Source organism: Pseudorca crassidens, chromosome 16 (genome assembly GCF_039906515.1).
Source record: "Pseudorca crassidens isolate mPseCra1 chromosome 16, mPseCra1.hap1, whole genome shotgun sequence".
In the NCBI taxonomy this organism is placed as follows: domain Eukaryota; kingdom Metazoa; phylum Chordata; class Mammalia; order Artiodactyla; family Delphinidae; genus Pseudorca; species Pseudorca crassidens.
This window is the reverse complement of record NC_090311.1, coordinates 31,586,547-31,611,257: the sequence shown is the minus strand read 5'-3', so window position 1 is coordinate 31,611,257 and position 24,711 is coordinate 31,586,547. Positions and strand designations below refer to the sequence as shown.

Below are 24,711 nucleotides of genomic sequence, written 5' to 3'. Positions count from 1 at the left end.
AAAAGATGATTTATCAAATAGAATTGCATTCAGTTGCATGTAACAGAAACCTAATCACAGTAGCGTAACCAAATAGGGATTATACAACTGCCAAGTGTGAAGGAGGCAGTCCAACTCTAGTGCAGTAGCTCTGTGATGTCAGAAGTGTACTAATCTTCATCCGTCTTCTTCACCATCTCTAAGGAGACTTCTGTCCTCTTTCTCAGTGGCTCTCAAACTTCAGCATGCCTAAGAGTCACCTGAAGACTTTGTTGAAACACAGATTGCTGGGCCTAACCTTCAGAGTTACTGATTCAGTGGGATCTGGGGTGGGGCCTGATAATTTGCATTTATAACAAGTTCCCAGGTGATACTGAGACTGCTGACCTGGGAACCACAGAGGCCATAGCCTCGCAGTCATTTTCATGGCAAGAAAATGCAGAAAGGGAAGGAGGAGGTAGAAAAGGCCTCTGGTTTAGCTCTTTTAAAAGGCTTTCCGGGAGGCTGTGTCCAGTAACTTCTACTTACATTCCATTGGCCAGAATTGCATCACTCCTAGCCACAAGAGAGGCCAGAGATCAAGTATTTTAAATGGACATATTGCTCTCCCAGTAAAATCAGGGTTCTGTTGGTGAGGAAGTAGGGGAGGATGGCTATTGGGTAGGCATCTGTGACTTCCACAGTTGAGAGGAAGCCAGTCATGCAGAGACCTGTGGCAAAAGCATTTCAGGCAGAGGAGACTGCAATTACAAAGGCCTCTAGTCCAGAAAGAGACTTATATGGAGAGGGAAGGGTAGTAGCACATAAGGTTGGAGAGGTAGACAAGGACCAGATCGCACAGGTCATGGTAAAGAGTTTGTATTTTATTTAAAGTATAATAGCAAATCAATCATTGAAAGATTTTAGGTAACCAAATAAAGTAGTATTTTTCCTTTTTTATATTTGAGAATACTTTAAAATTATTTTTAGAGGGACTTATTATTTGTGCATAAAAATGATCATGTTTTAAAGTGCAGGTTTTCTTTTTCTTTTCCTTTTCTGCTTGGGTCCCTGTCCTACTATTCTCCCCTCCTCCACCCACATTATTCACTCCACCCACCCCCTTACCAACAGGTATCTTCCACTTACCAACATTCTCATGTATACATATATACATATATGCATATGTTCCTGTTTGTTTTATAAAAATGGGACCACATTGTGTATGCTTTCCTGCATGTTATTTTTCTCCTTCAAAAATAGTGAAAATACTCCAAGTAAACTAATTCATTCTTCTTAAAACATCCATATTATTCTAAAGTGTGGGCAGGACCACTACGTGCACTTAAGCAGCTTGTGTGCCACACAACTCACAATTTATGTGCAAGGGCCCCTGGAGTTGTATATTATGTGACAGCCCTGGTTGTGAATATTATCTATTATAGTTTATTCATCATTCTCCTACCGATAAGAATAACTTCTGATCCAGTTAATCAAAGTGTTGTTTAGTTTTTCTATATCCTTGCTGTTTTTCTGTATACTAGTTCTATCAGTTACTGAGAGAGGAGAATTGAAGTTGCCAACTGTAATTATGAGTTTGTCCATTTCTTCTTTTAGTTCTATCAGTCTTTGCTCCATGTATTTTGAAACTCTGCTGTTAGATGCACACAGATTTAGAATTTATGTCTTCTTGGTGAATTAACCCATTTATCATTGTGCAATGTTCCTCTTTATCCTTAGCAATTTTCTTTGCTCTGAACTCTATTTTGGCTGATGTTTATATAGCCACTCCACCTTCTTTGGATTAGTGTTTACCTGGTGTATATATTTTCATCTTTTTATTTTTAATTTTATTTTATTTTATTTTATTTTTTTGCGGTACGCAGGCCTCTCATTGCTGCGGCCCCTCCCACTGCGGAGCACAGGCTCCGGACGCACAGGCCCAGCGGCCATGGCTCATGGGCCCAGCCGCTCCGCGGCACGTGGGATCCTCCCGGACCGGGGCACGAACCCGCGTTCCCTGCATCGGCAGGCAGACTCTCAACCACTGCGCCACCAGGGAAGCCCCTCATCTTTTTATTTTTAATGTATCTATATAATTATATTTGAAGTGAGTTTTTTGTAGATAGCATATAGTTGGGTTATGTTTTCTTTTTTAATACCTTTTGACAATTTCTTTTTTAATTGGAATATTTAGACTGTTTACACTTAATACAATTATTTATGTTTGGACTTAGGTCTACCATTTTATTATTTGTATTCCATTTGTTCCATCTGTTTTTGTCCCACTGTTTTCTCTTTCCTACATTATTAGGTTATTTGAACATTTCTTAGCATTTCATTTTAATATATCTATTATTATTATTTTTATTTTATTTATTTATTTATTTTTTGCGGTACGCGGGCCTCTCACTGTGGTGGCCTCTCCCGTTGCAGAGCACAGGCTCCGGATGCGCAGGCTCAGTGGCCATGGCTCACTGGCCCAGCCGCTCCGCGGCTTGTGGGATCCTCCCAGACCGGGGCACGAACCTGTGTCCCCTGAATCGGCAGGAGGACTCTCAACCACTGCGCCACCAGGGAAGCCCCTATTATATTTTTTACTATACATTTTTGTATATATTTTTTAAAGTTTCTTTGAGGATTGCAGTATACATAGTTAACTTTTCACAGTCTACTTAGAATTTTTTTTTTTTACCACTTTAAGTGGATTGTAGAGCTATTACCACCTTATATGTTTCTTTTTTTGTTTTAGGTTTTTTTATTCCTTTTTATTTTTTAAATTTTAATTTTATAATGGAGTATAGCTGATTTACAATGTTGTGTTTCTTTTGGGTGTACAGTAACTTGATTCACTTATACAGAGACATCTATATATTCTTTTTTTTTTCTTTTTCCTTTCTTTTTTTTTAATTGGGGTATAGTTGTTTTACAATGTTGTGTTAGTTTCTACTGTACAGCAAAGTGCAGTACCCTGTGCTATGCAGCAGGTTCTCATTAGTTATCTATTTTTTATGTATTAGTGTATATATATGTTAGTCCCAATCTCACAATTCATCCCACCCTCCTTTCCCCCCTTGGTGTCCATATGTTTGTTTTCTACATCTGTGTCTCTCTTTCTGCCTTGCAAACTGGTTCATCTGTACCATTTTTCTAGATTCCACAAATATGCATTAACATACTATATTTGTTTTTCTCTTTCTGACTTACTTCACTCCGTATGACAGTCTCTAGGTCCATCCACATCTCTACAAATGACCCAATTTCGTTCTTTTTTATGGCTGAGTAGTATTCCATTGTATATATGTACCACACCTTCTTTACCATTTGTCTGCCGATAGATATTTAGGTTGCTTCCATCCACCTTATATGTTTCTTTACATTTCTGCCTTTATGCCATATATATATATATTTTTTTTAAGATAAAGAATTGTCTCATGCAATAATGAAGGCTGAGAAGTCCCAAGATCTGCAGTCAGCAAGCTAGAGACCGAGGGGAGCCAATGGCGTAAGTTCCAGTCTGAAAGCCAGGGGGCTCAAGACCCTCAAAGTGTCAGTGTTTTTGTTTTGAGTTTGAAGGCTGATAAAGATCTGTGCCCCACCTCATAAGCAGTCAGGCAGGAGGAGTTCCTTCTCATTCACAGGAAGGTCTGCCTTTTTGTTGTATTCAGGCCTTCAGCTGATTGAATGAGGGCCACCCACATTAGGAAGGTGTGATATTATGATATAATAAATATATATTTGATCTTTGTCTCAGTTCTGACACAGAGCTTCTAAAACCCTTGGAATTTCCTGAGTGATGGGGGTGAGAGAAGTATCTTTTGATATTCATAAGCCCCTTTCAAGCATATACCTGAGTTCATGCTAACAAGGTACCTCTTGGTGGGCCCCTAGATAGCTTCAGGATGGGGGCTGGAACCAATGCATGATTAATTAAATCACTGGCCATTGGTAATTAACTCAATATCCAACCTGTCCCCTTTCCCTGGAAGTCAGGGAATAGGGCTGAGAGTTCCAACCCTTTAAACACATATAAAGAAGAACTAATACTTAAACTTCTCAAACTATCCCCAAAAAATTGAAGAGGAGGGAAACTCCCAAAGTCATTCTATGAGGCCACCATTACCCTGATATCAAAATCAGACAAAGACACTAAAAAAAAGAAAAAGAAAATTCCAGGCCAGTGTCTCTGTTGAAGATAGATGCAAAGGTCCTCAAGAAAATATTAGCAAACAAATCATTAAGAAGATAGACAGATAGATAGACAGATGGATAGACATGTACTTGCCACCATTCTGTTACTTGGTTTCTGGTGGTTTTTGTAGTTCTTCTCTATTCTTTTCTTTTAGTTTCTTCCCTTGTGGTTTCTCTAGTGGTATGCTTGTGTTCCTTTCTCTCTAGTTTTTGGGTATCTATCGTAGGTTTTGATTTGTAGTTACCATGGGATTTATATATGTTGACCTATAACTGTATCTACTTGTTTTAAACTGGTATTCATTTAAGTTTAAACATATTCTAAAAGATCTACATTTTTTTACTCCTCTCTCCCCTGTTTTGTGTTTTTGATGTCATATTTTACATCTTCATGTTTATCCCTAAACTGTTTATTGTGTTTATAGTTGATTTTACAATTTGTGTCTTTTAATCTTTATACTAGCTTATTTAAGTGGTTGATCCACAGCCTTTACTAGTGGGATTTTCCCTTTTCTATAACTTCTTACTTCTTGTTGTAGCCTTTTCTTTTCCACTTAGAGAAGATCCTTTAATATTTCTTCTAGGGTCAGTTTAGGATTGATGAACTCTTTTAGTTTTTGCTTGTCTGAGAAGTTCTTTCTCTTTCCTTCAATTCTGAACAATAACTTTGCTGGGTAGAGTATCCTAAGTTGTAGGTTTTTCCCTCTCAAGACTTTAAATATATCATGCCACTTCCTTCTGGCTTGCAAAGTTTCTGCAGAAAAACCAGCTGATATAGCCTTATGAAGTTCCCTTTTGTATGACTCTTTGTTTTTCTCTTGCTGCCTTTAGAATTGTCTCTTTATCTTTTGCCATTTTAATTATTATATGTCTTGGTGTGGGTTTATTTGGGTTCATCTTGTTTGGGACTCTCTGCTTCCTGGACCTAGGTATCTGTTTCCTTCTTTAGGTTTGGGATTTTTTTCAGCCATTATTTTATCAAATACTTTTTGGCCCTTTACTCTCTCTCTTCTCCTTCTGGGAACCCTATGATGCAAGTGTTCATACACCTGATGCTGTCTTAGAGGTCCCTTAAACTGCTCTCATTTTTTTTTAATTTGTTTTTCTTTTTGTTGTTCTGATTTGGTGATTTCCATTATTCTATTTTCCAGATCACTTATGTGTTCTTCTGTATCACCTAGTCTGCTCTTAATTCCTAGTGTGTTTTTTTAATTTCAGTTATTGTATTCTTCAGTTCTGATTGGTTCTTTTTATATTTCTAGTTCCTTGCTAAAATTCTCAGTATGTTTCTTTATTCTTTTCCCTAGTTCAGTTGGCGTTCTTATTACTAATATTTTGAACTCTTTATCTGGTAAATTATCTATCTCTTTTTCATTAATTGTTTTTTTCAGGTTTTTTATTTTTTCCTGTTATTTTGTTTGGAACAAATTCCTCTGGCTTCTCATTTTGCCTACCTTCCTCTGTCTCTATGAAGTTACATGAGGGACTTCCCTGGTGGCACAGTGGTTAAGAATCCACCTGCCAATGCAGGGGACACAGGTTCGAGCCCTGGTCCAGGAAGATCCCACATGCCGTGGAGAAACTAAGCCCGTGCACCACAACTACTGAAGGCCGCATGCCTAGAGCCCGTGCTCCACAACAAGAGAAGCCACCGCAATGAAAAGCTTGCGTACAGCAATGAAGAGTAGCCCCCACTCGTCGCAACTAGAGAAAGCCTGCATGCAGCAACGAAGACCCAATGCAGCCATAGATAAATAGATAAATTTAATTTAAAAAAATTAGGTGAAACAGTTACCCATTCCAGTCTTAAAGCGTTGTCCTTGCATGGGAGCATTCCTCTGCAGTCTACACTTGGGATTCGGTGGGGGAGCTGGATCTGAAGTAAGCACAGGTCATGTCTTCCCCCCAGAGTGTGCTGGCAGCTATCAGTTGGTGGGAGATGGGGCTGGAGGGGGACGGGCTAGAGCCTGAGCCAGGTGTGAGCCAGGGCTTCTCCTAACCTCAGTGGCTGTCACAGCCCTGTGGGGGCAATGGCAGGTCCCAAGGTACTGGAGCAGAAGCCCTGAGGGTTGGGTAGGAGCTGGTTCTGTTCCGTCTAGGTGTGCACTCTCCCTGCTGTCAGCAACGTCTTTACCTTAGAGGGGAGCAGCACTAGAGCAAGGAGGGCTGGAGTGGGCACCGGTGCAGGTTGGGGCTTGTGCTGGGGTGGTTCCAGCATACCAGTCATAGCTCAGGACAGCTCCCCATCCGCCACTTCCATGAGCACCAATAATGCCCACCCTTGCGCCATTCAGACGCAGTGCTGGGTCCAAGCTGGCCACTCTTCTGGGCACAGCAGCCTTCACCCTAGTGGGGAACTGCACTGGGGGTAGAGGTGCCAGAGCGGGTGCTTGGCATGGGCTGGGGCCCATGCTGGGGTGGTCATGGGAAACTGACCAGAGTCCTGGGCAGTTTCAGTCTGTTTCCTCTACCTTTTCCAGTAGTAAACAAGCATGGGTGCACTTTTCTTGAGCAGAGTCTAGGTTTCGTATAGCCCTCCTGTTAGTCCCACTGGTTTTCAAACCAGCTAAGGGAACTCTTCCTGGTGTCAGATCCCAGGGCCAGGGTGCCCAATATGTGGTTCAAACTGTTCACTCCCCAGGGAGGATCTCTGAGCCCTTGTAATCTCCCTCCTCTTCTGTGTCCCCCTCTAGGGGCACAGGTCCCAGTTCTCTTCCCTTCGTACCTGACTCTGTGTGGATCTTGCTTTACAGCCTTGGTTGTATAAGAGTCGTTCTGCCAGTCTTCAGTTTGTTTTCAGTGAGAATTGCTCCACGTGTAGATGTATTTTCGATGTGTACGTGGAGGGGGGGAGCTCGTTGTCCTTCTATTCCAACATCTTAATCTCGGGCCACGCTGATATGCTTTAAATTTAAAACCTTTACAACTGGATAATGATCAGAGCTTATGGGGAGTGTTAGGCCTCTTTCACTGTAGAGGACTTTGCAAAATGTCCTCTCATGTCTTTGCAAGAGCAAAGAACCTAAAATGTTAAAGACAGAAGCAATCTCAGTCATCACTCAGTTCATCACTCAGGAGGGCATCACTCAGGAGGGCATCACTCAGTTCATCACTCAGGAGGGCAGTGACCTGCCTTAAGGCCACTCCACTAAAAAGCAACAAATCAAGAACCAAGAACCAGAGCCCAGGGCTTCTGACTTCAAGTCGTTTGCATCCAGTCGAATATGATGTAGACATTGAAAGGAATTCTGGAGGTTCTGTTATGGAATGTTCACCAGAATATATCGTATGACAAAAGCTAGGGACACAACACGGTGTAATGTGTTACCATTTGTGACAAAATGGGGCAAGGAGATAATGTACATGCATGGTTATAAATATCTGGATATCCCTGGAAGGAAAGAAAAGCAAATAGTAATAATGTTGCCTCTAGGAAGAACTGGGATCAAGGGAGAGAGGGAGAAATGCTAGTCACCTACAGTCTTCTACTGTTTGAATGGTTTACCTTTTGCATGAATTCATTTGAATAATGAGTGAATTGTTTAAATAAACAATTTAAAATCAGTAGCTTTTCACTGTCTAAAGTTCAGGGAGTTACAAAAACTCTGCAGACTCTGGTACCCGCGCATCTCTTGCCAAGCCCATCTTGTGCCTTATGCTGCAGGCACGTGGGTTCCTTGCAGTTTCCTTACTCTGCTCATTAAATAGAAGTTCTGCCTTTTTAACTGCTTTTAAGACTTCCTATCTCTTCACTCCAGGCATACCCTGTCCTTCATGTTCATTCCAAACATGCCTTTCCCTTAGGGCCTTTGCATTTACTGTTCTCTCTGCCTGGAACACTCAGCCTCCAGATAGCTGCATGCTCCCTAACCTCCCTCGGGACTTGGCATACCCTACTTATCATAAAACAATGTCCACCCACTGTCACTTTCGTTTCTCTTTTTATGTTTATTTTTCTTCATAGCACTTGTCACTATGTGACTTTGTTTGTTGTTGCTGTTCACTTATTCTCATTAGAATATAAACTGTATTCTATATAGGGAGCAGACTCTATTTTATTTAGGAATTAAGTAAATACCTAAATTGTATCCAGCTTGCCCTAAAGGAATTAATGAAGAAATGTAATAAACCTGAATTTTGCATTTTAGGGACACATTGGGAAAATTATATATATATACTCTCTCACACACAGACACACGCACACACACGCTAAAATGAATACACATACACATTCCAGTCCTTTTATCATATCCAGAAATCCAGAAATTGTGAGAATGATTTCTGAACACATATCTCCCAGTGAAAAACATCTTGAAAGTAGAAGCCATGAGAGACAGCCTACTTACTAAACTGATGATTATAGTCTGTGACCCATTCTTCTGAAAGTGTTCTTAAATAGGCTCTGGACATTTAAGTTACTGGGAAGCCAAATTATTGCCATAAAGTTGCTTAGGGCACATGAATTGGAACCTGAGGAGGTAGGTACTATTTAAATGCCATTATAAATGGCATGGAGCTTTCAGCCTGACGTGGCCATCTCCTCTCTAGGAAACTAAGATAGGCCAAGGCAGCCTCTCCCCGAATGATGCTGGGCTAGACTGGGCTCTGCCAACTTCTGCTTCTGAGTTTTCCTTGTCTTGCCATTGGTTCCTGGAGCCCCACTCTCCTGAGCATAAGCATTGTGTCACGTGGCTCACATACATATTTGTAGCTGTTCTTCAAGTATATGAAGAGGTCATAACTAAAACTCAGATTCATTCAACATACATTCATTACTTAATTGTAGATCTCTATCATGCATCTTTTGGGACAAAGGATTCCAAGTAAAAGGGTTAGGGTTTCATGATTTATTTTTTAATATTTAAAGAGGTTGATGTACATTCTCAGAAGTGAGGAACACTGTCCTAGTCTGACCATCTACTTCTGTTGTGATATTCCACTAAACAAGTTAAAGTACAGTTGATTAGATTTCACACTTAAGGTCTTACATCACCTTAACTGGAGTTTTTCCACAGTTTTTTTTTCCTGATTTACGACCACAGATGGTTAATTACATCCGCTACAGATTTGACAAGCTAGGTTACTAAAGGTAATCTTCACCGCCTTCATTCAAAGCTTTGGGAATCTCTAAAGCAAAGGAAATATGGAGGACGAAGAGATTAATTTAGGTTTCTAGAAGGAATAGGTTTCGAGGTGGAACTTGAGACAGAATTTCACAAAGAAAGCAACTTTAGGGGCTTCGGAAACGGGTAAAGCACAAATGGAGGGACTGATAATCCCATCCCTCGCATGTGCGGGGCTGTTGTAACGCGAGATGAGGCCGACTCAATCCACTCCGAGAAGCGTTTATAAAACGCCAATTTGAGGCATCGGAACTTTCCTCCTCCGCATCGGGGAGCCATCGAAGGTTCTCAGCAGGTGAGGGGCATGACCGGATTGGCCAGCGGAAGGATGATCAGCATTTTAATTTCTCCGGCGCTGTCTTCAGCCCTCTGCCCGCACCTCAGGCCGGCTTTGCGGTAGGTGGTGTTAGGGCTCTCGGGCAAAGCGAAGCGCAAGGCAGCATAGAGCAGACCGGCTATGCTGCCGCGTCCGGCTGGGGCCGCCAAGCCGCTGCCGGGCGTTGCACCTGGGCCCGGCCCGGCCGCCCATTGGACGGCTCTGGATGACCCGGCTGTATCGCGAGACGAGATTGGCAGCGGCGGGGCCGCATGTGCCCCCGCGCTGGCTTTGTACGCGGAGCCGCCTGCCGGTCCTTTAACAATGGGCGGCGCGAGCGCCCCGGCGCTGGGCCCGAGCTGAGGCCGGCGCTTCGCGGCCGACTGTCCGCAGCATGAGCGGGGCCGGCGTCCCCCGCACGCTGGCGGGGCTGGGCCTGTGAGGGCCGCGGTTCCGGGTAAGGGAGGCCGCCGTGGGAACCGGCAGGCCGGGGCTGGCGGCGGGGCACCGGACCCGCCCGGCCCGGCCTTTTGTTCGCCTTTCTGGGGCCGCGCGATCCCGTGCGCTCCTCTGGATGAGGAGGCGGCGGCCTGGGTGCGCGCTGGGGTCGGCCGGGCCTCGAGGAAGTTCCCGGGGAGGAGGGCGCCCCCGACTGTCTGCGGCGGGCACTCGGAGCCGCGCGGGCGTTTGTCTCCGGGTTTCTCGGCGGGAGGTTTTCACCTCAGGGGGGCTGTGACTGGTGTCAAGTCTCCTCTTCTCAGGGCCGGCTGGAGAATTAAAGCCGGGGCTCGGGGAGCCCGAAGCCGGGCCTCCAGTCCGGCTTTCCCGAGCACGCGTCCGGGTCCGCGCCTTGGGAACTAGGGCCCAAGTTGGTCCCAGTTTGCCCGGCGCCCGGTCCGGCCGTTATCCAAACAAGCCGGCTTCTCCTGACCGGTGGCTCGGGCCTTACGTGCGGCGTCAGGGAATTGGTTTGGATCGGTGCTGATTTTAGGACGAGTCAGGTGAAGATGAACAGTCGCCCAGGGTGGCCTGAGGTCACACACCTCGGGGAGGGGGCGCGGAGGGGCGCGTGGAGGGAGCTGGCAGTGACCGCGTCTGGGGTGTGTCTTACAGACTGAAGTTGCCGCGTCTGGCCAGGCGCGCCGCCCGGTCCCATGGAGCTGGAGGGTCAGTGGTGGCGGGGACAGCTGGCTGCAGATATCCATCAAGCTCTTCGATACAAGGTAACCGCGATGCCCCGACCTTTCCATTCGGTGTCTTATGCCAGTTAGTATGAATCTCGGCTCCCTGGAAAGCCCTGTCCGGGTCTTTAGCCACTAGTTTCCAGACCAGAAAAGGTGAGTTTGCCTATTTGCTCAAGGTTAATTAACTTCTTGGCTTCTTCCCTGGGTTGTAGCAGAAGAACCTGAAACTTGAATGAGGAGGGGGTGGGGCGTGGTAGTTGGGAGAGGGAAGGTGTGAAGGGACATTCTGATGTCCTTGTTTCCAGATGGAACATGGATTTGATACTGTATTTAAAAAGATAAGTGTGCTGGCTTTTAATTGGGCAGAGCAGCCCTGCTTTATTCTATAGTTGCTGTTGCATGCAGCTGTCTGTTACGTCACATTTGTACAACAGTAAATTCCCCAGCCTTTCCACTAACTTGCTGTGAGACTTTGGACAAGTTACTTAATTTTCTGCTTCTCAATTTCCTCATCTGTCAGATGAATAATAGAACGTGCTTTATGGGACGACTGTGAAGATTAAAATGAGGTAATACTGTAGATGTGCTCAGAACAGTGCTTGGCATATAGTAAGCACTAAGGAAGTGATAACTATTTGTTATTCTCTACCCCCGAAACCCCAAGACTTGGGGGGTGTTCAAAAAGCCTTAAGGTAGGAGTTAGCTGCTCCTTCAGCTAATATCAAAGGCCAGGAGTAGACCTAGTATATTTTAAAAGATTTTGGGGAAAAAGTACACCTTTCTGGCACAATGCAAATTTTGTTTATTGTTGCTCCTAAGTAACAATTTTATTCTGTATGTCACATCTCAGCGAAATGTGTCAGCTCTGCATCTTTGATAACCAGAAGAGAGACCAGATCCAAAATTAACTCTAACTTAACTTAATTTCACTATGGATAGAGAGAGCCACTCATTATGTATAGAAAATTGGAAAGAAGCAAAACAGCTGACTCTTTAATAAAAAGGCTGCTCACTGTTGGAGTTGAGAGATCCTGGGATGATAATGAACTTGTATCTTGATTTTTTTTAACCAGGTTAAGTAGATTAGAAAACCTAATTCTGGCTTAAATTGTTACAGTTGTACTCTTTTCTAAAGTTTGAGTTCTAAATGCTGCTTATTAATTCTGACATTCAGTCTCTTAGACACTAAATACACCTCAGCCCCCTAAGAGGCTGTTTGTACTACAGAAAAGTCTCAACTATGGCATGGTTCTCTGGAATGTTAAGAAGAGAGTTGCGGGTTTTCCACTTCGAAAATTGTCCAAATACCTTTGTTTTTTTATTTTTTTTTCAGATGTTGTCTTTCAGTTTTAAATGCTCTGATTTTCTAAGTGTCAGCTCTTTATTCCTCTGGTATGTGGTGAAAATATTTGATGTTAATGATACGTATGTTTTGTAATGACATGAAACTTAAAAGATTTTTCTTGGTGATTTCCATGGTTTTCGATTCTTACATTTTATGAGTAATTTTAATCTTGAGTGATTACCTGAATTAATTTTGTTAGTTGAGGTTGGAAATGGATTTTTTTTCCAGCAGATTTGTTGAATGTTTTTGTGTATTGAGCTCTGGGGAGGATCCAAGGAATAAGACACAACCTGTACTAAACTTACTTACAAACTATCAGAGGACGAGATAGCACAGGGCCTGAAAGAATGCTACTGAAAGTTGTCTTGGGCCACCTGTGGCATGCTACTGTGGGTTGTCTTTATTTTATCTTTAAGCATTGTGTAAGCCACATTCTTCCTATTTGACACAATGGCCACACTTTATAATTTGTTAATCAGTAAAACTTGAACCTGTGGAATTGGAGAGACCACTGTTTACAGTATACTGAAGTCAAGGAAAGTTAAAATGAACTTTTCTCACAGAGAATACATGTTAATTCCAGGCTATTAATTAGGTGATTTAGTCGGGTAGTCATATGCTTATTCAACATATCTGCATGCCTACAGTGTGCAAGGTGCTATGCCAGGGGTTGGAATGGTAATAGTGAATGAGACAGACATGATCCCTACCTTTATGGAGTCTAATCTCATACAATTTAGAGCATCTGAATTTAGGTCTTCCTTTGGGCAGTTGCCATTCAGGCACAATGGAAGGTATCTGTGTTTAGGCCCAAGGTTTGTGGAGGAGTAATTGGTGTGACCAGCCTTGCATCTACTAGGGAAGAGTAAAAATTACAACAAATGAAAATCCTCTTTAACCCCAAATGCCAGCTGTATTGTTTTTGTAAAATACAATCACTTCTCCCACCCCCCCACCCCCAACAAAGCAGCTGTCCTCTTATACCCTGTGTCTTCTCTTTCTTCTCATTGTTTTGGTATGTATACTAGTGTCTTAGGATGCTTGGGGAAGTATTTTCAGGAGCCTTTATGACAGATGGGACCAATGCTAATTTTGTGAGAAGCATCAAGAAAATATCCCACAGAGTTGTGACTATTCCTTCTATGCCTTTATTTCCAGCCTGACAGGACAGTTAACCCATTCTGGGAAGGGGATGGCATTTAGGGTGGTGAGCTAGTGGGGACCTGAGATTGGAGATGGAGATGACATGTTTAGGTCTCTCTGTGCTTTGGTCCTGTGGGATCCTGAGAAGCAGACAGGAACAAGAGCATTCAATTCTAGGGGATCAGGAATAGACATTAGAAAAAACTCATAAGCTGAGAAAAGCATAGGTCATTTCTCATGCATATAACTGCACTACATGGACAAGGAACTAAATCTGACAGCCATATGATAAGCCCTTGTACTTTACCATTTAAAATAATATAAAGAGAATGTATTGGACACATTGTTAACAGTCTCCTAGTGACGGCCCTTGGATTCTTGCCTTTGTTTTATCTTCATTTGGCAAAGTTAACATTGTTAAAAATAAAGTCCACAAGTGTCTTCCAGCTAAGTTTCCCAGTGCATCTTTAAGACCTTGTTCAGGCCTCTTTTACAGAAAGCCTGCCCTGGTTTTGTTTTTTCCTAACATCCCACCCCATGAGCTGGGTTAGATCTCCCTCCTCAGTGTTCTATAATACCCTGTCATTACTATATTATATTCTAATAATCTCTGTATTTTGGTTCACCTGCTGGAGAGAGGCTTGAAACTGTATTCCAGCTTTTATCCCTGAGGTTAAGCACAGTATCTGCTACATGGGAGATGCTCAATAAATGTCACATGATGACAGCTAAGAAAGTTGAAATTTGAAATGGTAACTCATTTGCACCATTGTAAAAATCTACAGAAATGGTAAAAAAGAAGAGAAAAATCCTAGAGACTACATGAGAAATTCACATGTTCCCTTTATTTAGAGAAATTAGTATTTTTTCTCTTCAAAGAGTTGAGCAAGCCTAAGCCAATGTGTTTTCTTTTTCTTCAATAGCATTTGTTGATTCTTTTTTCACTTATACAAAAATTAAAAACATAAAATAGCCCATTAGCCCATTAGCCTATCTCCCAAGTAACTCCTACTAATATATTTTTAAGTGATACATGCATATGGGTTTAAAAATTTTGGGATAGTATCTGGTGTTTTATTTATTTGTTTGTTTATTTACTTTGGCTGTGCTGGGTCTTCGTTGCGGTGCACGGGCTTCTCTAGTTGCGGCACGCAGGCTTAGTTGCAGTATGTGGGATCTTACTTCCCCTACCAGGGATCGAACCCGGGCCCCCTGCATTGGGAGCGCAGAGTCTTAACCACTGGACCACCAGGGAAGACCCAGTATTGGGTTTAAAATGAGCTTTCCCCAACCCTCACTATTCCCTGATTCCCTAAGGTTACCAGCATTATTGGTTTTTTTCCTGAAAAGATACCCAATAAATTAGTATATTTGCAAATATAATTTTTTTGTTGTTGATACGAGAGGTTGTAATACATATTCACTGTTCTGTACCTTCATCCCACCCCACCCTCACTCAGTTTGTCAGAATTTTCCATATCAACACATATAGGTCTACTGCCCTTTATTTTAATGTCCACATTGAATCGATGTCCCTTAAGTTTATTTAATTAGTTCCTTGTTGCTAGACATCAAGCTTTTAAAAAAAATTATGCTTATTTCGAGACCCCCTATACCCTTGACCCAGTCCTCCCTCCCCATCTCCCCCCCAACCCCCATGGTAACCATCTTGCAAAACTATGGTGCAATTATCACAGCCAGGATAGTATTGATATTGATACAGTCAAGGTACAGAACATTTTCTGTACATTTATCACCACAAGGATCTCCCATGTTACCCTTTTATAGGCACACCCTCTTTCCTCCCATCCTCATCCTCCCTTAACCTCTGGCAACCACTGATCTATTCTTTATTTTTATAATTTTGTCATTTCAAGAATGTTACATAAGTGGAATTATGCACTATGTGATCTTTGGGGATTGGCTTTATCCACTCAAAATAATTCTCTGGAGATCCATGCAGGTTTTTGACATTAACCTTTTTATTCTACCATTTTGCTATTAAAAAGAGTGCTGCAAAGGACCTCCTTATATGTAGGATAAACTCCTAGGCCTGGTGTTGTTAGCTTAAGGGGTATCTACAGTCTGCATTTTCAAAAATTTATATTACCTAGTTCTCCTTCAGAAGGTTATATCAATTGTCAGTGTCACCAATAATATATGGGAGTTCCTATATCCACTCTTGATAGCATAAGCAAAAAGTTAATAAAATATAATCTGGTAAGTGAAAAACTATATAGTTATCCCTCAGTATCCATGGGGAATTGGTTCCCGGATCCCTGCGGATACTGAAATCTGAGGATGCTCAAGTCCCTTATATAAAATGGAGTAATATTTGTGTATATCCTACACACATCCTCCTGTATACTTTAAATCATCTCTAGATGACTTAATCATCCATGTTGTAGCATATATCGGAATTTCATTCCTTTTTAAGGCTGAATAATATTCCATTGTATGTATATATTGCATTTTGTTTATCCATTCATTTGTTGATGAACACTTGGGTTGTTTGTTTCCACTTTTTGGCTGTTGTGGACAATGCTGCTATGAACATGGATGTATAAATATCTGTTTGAGTCCCTACTTTAACTTCTTTTGTGTATATACCTAAAAGTACAATTGCTGGATCATATGGTAATTCTACATTTAATTTTTTTTGAGGAATTGCAATACTGTTGTTCACAGTGGCTGCACAATTTTATAATTCCCGCCAATACACAAGGGTTCCAGTTATTCTATATCCTTGTTGACACTTGTTAGTTTCTGTTTTCTAGATTTTGTTTTTTGGGTTTTTTTGACAATAGCAATCCTAATTGGTATGAAATGGTATCTCATAATGGTTTTTATTTGCATTTCCCTAATGATTAGTGATTTTGAGCATCTTTTTATGTGCTTATTGGCCATCTGTACGTCTTCTTTGGAGAAATGTTTAGTCAAGTCCTTTGCCCATTTTTTAATTGAGTTGTTTTTTTTGTTGAGTTGTATATATAAAAGAGTCCTTTATTTAATCTGGATATTAACACCTTACCAGATATATGATTTACAAATAGTTTCTCCCATTCTGTGTGTTGCCTTTTCACTCTGTTGATAGTGTCCTTTGATGCACAAAAGTTTTTATTTTGATGAAGTCTAATTTGTCTTTTTTTTTTTCCTGTGCTTTTAGGGTCATATCCATGTTACTTCCTTCCATTGTGATACCTTTTGGGTTTAGTGTGGCATTATGCTGAGCTCATAAAATGAATTTAGAACCCTTCCATCTTTCTCTGTGTTCTAGAAATACTTTAATAGTATAGAAATTTTCTAATTTTTAAAAAATGAGAAGCCTGATTAGAAGATACTAGTGGATGTATACTAGTCTGTACCTTCCACATCCCTGCATGTATAATACAGTATGCATCATACGAGGAACATATCTGTTACCTTCTAACCAAAAGCTTTGAGCTTCTTGTAGGGAGTGTGTATGTATGGTTTGGTTGGTATTTTGGTAATGCTGTTTTCCTGAAAACACCTGGTAGGGAAAACAGGATTCCCTTATTAAAAATCTTGTTAGAATACATTTATTCCATAATGCAAGAAACACCTACAACTGGTTATGTCAGATATGGTTAAGAATAAGGAGAAAAGTTTGGTTTTAAATTTTAAATGCCATTCATTATCCTGCCACTCATCTTCTTCATTTTTGTGTTTTACTCAAGAAAAGTGTGTTTTAGGCACTTGTATCAGTAATATATTGGGGGGAAAGTGTCACCTTTGCACTGTGGGAATAATTCTTCTATATGCTATGTTAGACTGAATGTTGTTCCTCTTGATTTAGGAGCTGAAGTTACCTTCCTACAAAGGCCAGTCCCCTCAACTAAGTCTTAGAAGGTATTTTGCTGACTTGATTGCCATTGTGAGCAATCGTTTCACCCTCTGCCCTTCTGCCCGACATCTTGCTGTCTATTTGCTGGACCTGTTTATGGATCGGTATGACATCTCTATCCAGCAGCTGCATTTAGTTGCACTTTCCTGTCTGCTTCTAGCAAGTAAGTATGAATCTGATATACATGACTGGAAAATTCCATTGTTTATAATAAAATAAATTTATATAGAACTCAGTGAAATATCACCAAATTCCTTTCATTCCAGTTTACTAGTATCGGAAAGTTTATGTTGAAAGTGCTTTTTGGCATAGCAGTTCTTAACCAGACATATTAAAAAGTGGCTCTGGAGTCTTAAAAGCATGTGTGCCTGGTCCTACATCCTAAAGATTCTGATACAGATGTCTAAGCCATTCCAGGTCTACTGACTCAATCCACATCATGGGGCCTGGATATTTTTTAACTTTTTAAAAGTTCCAAAGGTGATTCTGATGTACTTTTCCAATTGAGAACCATTGTCTTAAAGCAGTGGTTCTCAACCAAGACCAGTTGTGCCTTATGGGGGGTATTTGGCAATGTGTGGAGACAGTTCTGGCTGTCGTCACAACCTGGGCAGAAGGTAAACATCTGCAATTCACAGGACAGCCCCGCACAACAAAGAATTATCTAGCCCAAAATGTCAGTGGAGCTTAGGTTGAGAAACTCTAAAAGGTACCATACTCTCCTGTTGTTAGAATACCTTCTACTGGGTATGTAATGAGTTGGATTAACGAACTGAAGATTCATGTGCAACTGCTATAAATGTGAAAACATCTGCTTTTGCAGTAGGCAAAACTACGTAGTAAGCTGTAAGGGAGAATCTGATAATGAGCCTTTTGGTGCCTTTCTCTTAACATCTTCCTGTAACACATTTCATTGTTTGTTAGTACCTTGAGAGAAAGAGGGTGAGTAAAGGCATTGAAACTGAAAGTTTTCTTCTTTTAGTAATGTGAAAAGATGGTATTTGATATTGAAGTTGAATCCATTATGTAGTTTTTATATTATTCATGTCATTACAATAGAAATTTAAGTCCCACTTAAAGTAGCATGTAGAAACACTGACTGCCTTCACCTTTAACCTCCACTTGAGGGTTTAGGATCCAATGTGATTGCTGTCTAAGGAACATTCCTCCTCTACCCTGCCACCAGAATTCTTTCTAAAACACCTTTGCACTTTGACTGCAAATAAACCTAAACCAAATGCAGGCCTGTGTGGTATCATTTATGAAACCAATCTCTCCTCAGATTTTCTTTTCCTGCCCTTATTTTTCCTTTCATCTGATGACCTCAACCTCTTATCTCCTTGAGCAGGTCTTTTTGTAAGTTATTTCAACTCCTTTGTGGATCAGGCTGAATATAAATAAACATAGCCCACTGATGACTTTCCACTGCCTGTGGGTTGAGGTGGAAACTCCTTATTGTAACATTTAGAACCTTTCATCTGGACCCAGCCACCTTTCTAGACTTGTCTTCCAACCCTGTCCCCATGTCACTTAAGTCAAATTCTTACCAGAATAGTATATTTCCTGAATATCTATATTTCTCTCTTAATCTGTTATCCTCTGAGATCCAGACACATCACCTGCTCCTCTCCCCACCATCCAGAAAGCCAGAGTATGCTTGTACATTTATAAGTAACCTTTAATTTAACCTTTAATTAAGGTTTCATCCTCATAAGCAATCATGTGTACAATTCTGTATGTTTCATCACTAGCTATGAAGCCCTTTGTGGTTTAATAGTTTGCATAGGATTGGAAAAACCCATACTTGACATGTCAAATGTGTGAGTATCCACATGGAATGGCTTCTTGTTATCCTGAGAATGTTAGTTTATTATAGGATCAGTTTATAGTAGAGAGACACTGGAAGTCAAACATGCAAGTTAGGTTATTTTAAAAACTTGGGATCATTAATGAAAAATTGCCTGCTATGGTTATCACGGTCCTTTTACCACTACCAAGCCCTACCTGGTCTATGCCTATGGACTGAAATTATGAGTGATGCATAGTCAGTTCGTATACTGACTTACATTTGTGACTAAAATTACTAGTAACTTACTAAGTTACTTGGGGATTATAAACTAGATATTCATAAACTACATGTCACTACCAAAGTTCACCGAGGTCTCTAGTTGAATGACAACTCTGGCCACGATGCAGTACTTGGCATTGGTGTCAGGTTTCTGCAATTTCCACAGTTTGGGGAAAGGATACTTTATTTGTGCACCATCTTAGATTGGTTGGAATGGAGTTTTCAGTTGTTCTTGTTTTTAAATTATCTATTACTGTTAGTTTAACGTCGTGATCAATTTATTTTATTGAAGGTTATTTGATTTAATCCGTGTAGTAGTATGTAGTTCTTTTGGCTCATTTTCCAGGAACTAGGATTTGCATTTGCTGTGTTCAAATGTGAACTGTTTACCACCTGTTACTAAAAGAGTCAGATACCGCCTCCCTTTGTTCTACTGACCCCACCCCTTTTTCCCTGAGAGAGAATTGCTTTTACATTGTTCCTCTTCCACTGGAGAGTGGGAAAGTGTGAGATAGGTGTCCCCCAGGGTCTCAGCTCCTCCCAAGTAGGCACTGGTCAAACGAGTTCAAGCTATCAGCTCTTCACTAGGGTCAGGAATCAAAGAGACTGGCCCTTAGTAGCCCACTGCAATCTCTCCTCCCTCCAGTCTAACTTTACTACAACAGAAGTGCTTAGGATGCTTATAAACTGGTAGCCTGTTTTCAGTATCTAATGTCTGTTTTAAATTTGTGGAGTTCATTCTAGTGTTTCTTACACTCTGTCGTCTTATATTTGGATTCCGATGTCAGCTCTCCAATTAGTTATCATAAACTTTATTCAAATAGTGCTTCTCTCCTCACAGAATGGATGTCCCCCTCCCCCAGCTGCTCCCTGCTTTGGGATGGGCAGCCTGTTGTGTAAAAGTGAGAAACAACTTACAGCTGACAGGACTGGGTGACAGCTGTATTTCAGTTATTAAATAGGTCAGAAGGCTTTTGGGAGTTTGGCTAAAAATGGAGCACAGCTTGTAAGTTCAGGTACTAATGCATATCCTGCTGCCTGGGTGTACATACTATTAGAGGTAGGAAGAAAGGGCCTACAGATTGGGGAGAGGCGTGTAGTGTTTTAGAGCAGGGATTATAGGAAATCTATATGGATATAGGTTTGAATCTCGTCAGCAATATGAATTTCAACCTGAACTTGAGTCTCAAGTTACTTATCTATAAAATAAAAATAGACACCTTACAAAGTTGTTGTGAGGATCAAGTGGGGTAATATGTTGAAAAGCATGTATGAAATTGACACATAAAAGTTAGCATTGTAATGATTAATTCCTCCGTAAGTGTTCTATAATCTTCACTGGCTCCCTAGCCCCAAAGGTTTTGGCTCATTCCAGAAAAGACTGATTTATCCTGGGAAATTCTCAAACTCTAACTCTTTGACATGTATACCCTGGCTTCCCTTGCCTTCTGTGATCAGCATTGAACTTGTAGAGAGCATGGAAACAGTCTTAAACATGAGGCTTTTGATAATTTGCTCAAGGTATTGTGTAACTAAGATTTTGGAGTCAAGATGAAGCCAAAGTGAGATTATAGGCTTTTAATAGTAAAAATTTGTGACAAGAACTTGTTTCTCCTTGCTCACCAATACTGGGTTGACAAAGCTTTTTACTATTTGATGGGTGAAAAACTGTATTTCACAGATGATTTTGTTGATATATCAATTTTTAGTGAGATTAGAACCTTTTTTCTTTTTCCTATGAATTGTCTCTTCTGGTTCCTAACCCATTTTTTAATTAGATAGATAGTCTTATACATTTGTGAGAGTTCTTGGTAAATATTAAGGATGACTTTTTTCCTACTTAGTAATAAAAGACTAGAATGTGGGTTGGCAGAGATTACAGTGACATCTGATCCATGCCCTACTACCACATATCTGCCATTCACTCCTGGCTTTGAAAATGTGCTGGTTTCCATGGCTGATCTGAACATTTCCTATAAAGACAACCTGATGTTTTGTTTCTGTGGCCCCTAATTCTTTGTTTTCTGGGAAGCAGATGAGAATTTCCTGTGCCTCTATTTCCTGTTTGGGGGCCTTTATCAATATAATCACATGGCTTCTGGTATTTCCTTTCAATTGAAGAAACTGATCTTTGTGATCTGTATGTGGTATTAATGGATAGTAGATTTAAAATAGTCACACACATAGCGTTCAGCACAATAAAAACTGGATATGAATGCAGATACTCATTGACGCTGTCACACTTTTTGAAATCCTTTAATATCCATGTATCTGAGTGTATTACTATATATAATGAAAAGGTTCCAAAAAAACTTAAACATTAATTAAAATCCCAAGTATGGTTATTTATGCAGCATGCAGGTTATTTTTTATCTTTGCAAATCAAGATGCAAAGGCTTTCATGCTTGTAATAGCCAAGTACTTTATAAATATAAAAACCCCATGGATGCTTAATAATATAAAAGTTTGTCTATTCTGGTAGTTGTTGTCCCCATTTAACCTGGTGTAGTACTTTGGTCTAGACGCACAGATTTGGGAATTCAGACATAAATAAGTCTTCCATTTTGGGTTTGACTCAACTTAATTGACTTTAAATGAATTGGCCAACCTTGCTACCTTGGTTTCTTGAGCTGTGAAATTGGTCATATACAGTTGTTTTCTATGTTGAAAGTTTCAAGGAGATAATATGAAACATTCTTGATCCTTGAATTAAACAGTGGATTGTGGTATATTAATTTCTTCAAAGGAACGTCAAGCATGATATAAAAAAACTCATTAATTTTTTACAATACTCCTTTGAAGTATACTGCCAGTATTGCTGCTTCTACACAAATAGAGTACTTTGAAAGTCTTAATGATTCATCCAGAGGGACTGAACTAAATTCCTAGGTCATTCTCCTTCTGAAGAATTCCATTCGGTTATACTGAGAACAGTGCATCTCCTATATTTATGCAGTGATCATGCTGGATGACTGTCATTAAGACCACTTTAGTGCTTTCAGCTGTACTAATAAATGCCTCTGGCAAAACTTGTGAAATTTATCTTTATGTGATTTGAATTGGGAAGGACTATCTAGATTCTTGAAAAGTCTGAATTATGTAAGTTTTTTGGATCATCTCTTACCTGCAGCGATGTTAAGAGTAGTTTAAATCTAACAAAGTTCAAAATTTCTGGAGTGGGAGCGAAATTTTAAACTTCTCTGGGACTAGACTCTTCTTAAAGTTATGAGCTTAGAGTCTCTTGGCATGGGAGACAAAACCTTCTACTCTCGTTCACCCTCCCTAAGCAAAGACCAGGGTAGTTAGCAGTACTTTTTCCCCAGCCCCTAAGGCAGGCTGACTTGAACAAACCTCACTGACTCCATTATGTGGAACATCTGGGCTGAGTGATTCTGGCCACTACCATTTGTTGTCAGAACTTCAATGTGTGGTGTAAACCCATTCCTTCTGGAAGAGAAACTTCACAGGGAAACTCATTTGGTTTCTTCTGGTTTGGTAGTCTTCGTGGTCTTCCCCCCAAAATGTTTTTAAATGGATAAAATTGTAAGATTTCTAAAGAAATCAAATATATTTAAATAGTTATCAAAATAGTAGAACAAAAAATTTATATAGTAACATATAACATATTCTAATTATGAGCAAGTGCAAAAGCTATTGTGAGAAATCTATAATAATTGCAATATAATATGACTATTTTATACCTTAATGTAAAATAGAACATAATGCTAGGAGGTAGAAAGCTTCAGTTTTAATTTCCCTTCTTCTATGGATAATCATGGAACAAAGACCCAAAGAGATTTGACGATAACTCTTTTGGTTCTGTTGCTGCATTTGGAAAATCATAATAGTACTTGATAGCTTGAGTTTTCTCCAGCCATAACTTTTAGAAACATCTAAAGTGAATGATTTATATATAGTAAATGCTTGCTTGGAAATTAAAGTGTGAGATGGTACATAATCCATAGAAAAATTATTCAGGGGCTGGAGAGGGCATTTTATTCCTCAGCTGTGCATATGGATGAGTATTTCCTGAAAAGAAGTTAATGCCTTCAAATAATGACGTTCAGCCATCAGAGCATCTTTACTCCTATTCTGCTTTGAGTAAGGGGATATAAAAGTGGTATAAAATATCCTCCCTTTTCTTAATAACAGACTTGGCTAGGTTTTTGTTTTGAATTTAGAAGAGGAGGAATAGGATTTTTTGTATAATGAGAATGCTTATGTTAGATATTCACCCAGTTTTTTTCCTCTATTTGTATCTCTCTGGAATTGAGATTATGCTGAAAATATGCTGAGATGAAACACTTGAAGCTTAGCTATTTTTGATTTTAGATAACTATGACATTAAATTCTTTAAACTTTCTTCTGTTCTAACATAATTTTCTTTTACCAACTACCGCCTGACCCCCAAAAGAAAGTTCCTGAAAAGATTCAGCTGGTGAGATGATGGAGTTATTTTTTCATTGGCACATAGGACTGTTTTCATTACACAGTAGGACATATATCAAAATGTTTACACATTCCGTGTTTTTTTTTTTTTTTTTTGGTTTTTTTAGGGGAGGGTGAAGGGTGGGGAACAGAGGCACTAGGAGAGAAAACATGTAGACATGAGAACCACAGAGTTCTGGCACAATTGTATCTGCCCAAAGTAGGGGAAAAAATATCTTTGGATCTAAATCTTTGCACTAGGACAGCAGATCCCATTTAAGTGACTAGACTTATATTGATCACCCACCTAACATTTTCTCTCTCACTCTTATTTTCCTTTGCTTATAAGGTAAATTTGAAGAAAAAGAAGATAGTGTGCCTAAGCTGGAGCAGCTCAACAGCCTGGGTTGTATGACTAATATGAATCTAGTATTAACAAAACAAAATTTGCTACATATGGAACTATTATTATTAGAAACCTTTCAGTGGAACCTCTGCCTTCCAACAGCTGCCCATTTCATTGAGTATTATCTCTCCGAAGCTGTGCATGAAACCGATCTTCATGACGGCTGGCCAATGATTTGCTTGGAAAAAACTAAACTCTACATGGCCAAGTATGCAGATTACTTCCTGGAAGTATCTTTGCAAGGTGAGTCATTGTAGATGCCAGTAAGTGACTTGTGAGCTTGTGACTTGCGCATTCTGTTGCTTAGGTTCATTTTTGGTGTCTCCACAGATTATGCCTTTCTAAATTATGCACCTTCTTTAGTAGCTGCAGCATGTGTGGCTTCTTCAAGGATTATACTTCGTCTTTCTCCAACGTGGCCTACAAGACTGCATCGTCTTACTGCTTACTCCTGGGATTTCTTAGTTCAGTGCATTGAACGGCTATTGATGTAAGCCTCTTTGTTCTTGTGTTTGTAATTTCTTATTAACATTCTTCATGTATAAGGGGCCCTGGGAACAAGTTCTCAAAGGCCCAGAGCTTTTAGGATACTGGCTCTGACAGCTGCCTGCTGCCATGAGCAAGCCCCTGTATGAGCAGTACTTGGTGGAAGGGGAATTCCTTTTGGCTGTTACCCAGGTAGAG

General features: G+C 40.4%; 1 protein-coding gene across 3 annotated transcripts in view; it reads left to right on the top strand.

The window, feature by feature from the left end:
• The first annotated feature begins 9,907 nt into the window (after nt 1–9,907).
• CCNJ (cyclin J) overlaps nt 9,908–24,711 on the top strand; it is an 18,283-nt gene continuing 3,479 nt past the window's right edge. The window contains exons 1-5 of one of the 3 annotated variants that reach the window (XM_067709879.1): nt 9,908–10,045; nt 10,702–10,811; nt 17,078–17,288; nt 23,971–24,270; nt 24,394–24,517. In XM_067709879.1, coding sequence (XP_067565980.1) covers nt 10,743–10,811; nt 17,078–17,288; nt 23,971–24,270; nt 24,394–24,517 — 704 coding nt within the window. In that variant the 5' untranslated portion in view covers nt 9,908–10,045; nt 10,702–10,742. Of the gene's footprint in view, nt 10,046–10,701; nt 10,812–17,077; nt 17,289–23,970; nt 24,271–24,357; nt 24,518–24,711 lie in introns of all 3 variants that reach the window. The other 2 variants (XM_067709878.1, XM_067709877.1) reach the window with 2 other exon arrangements.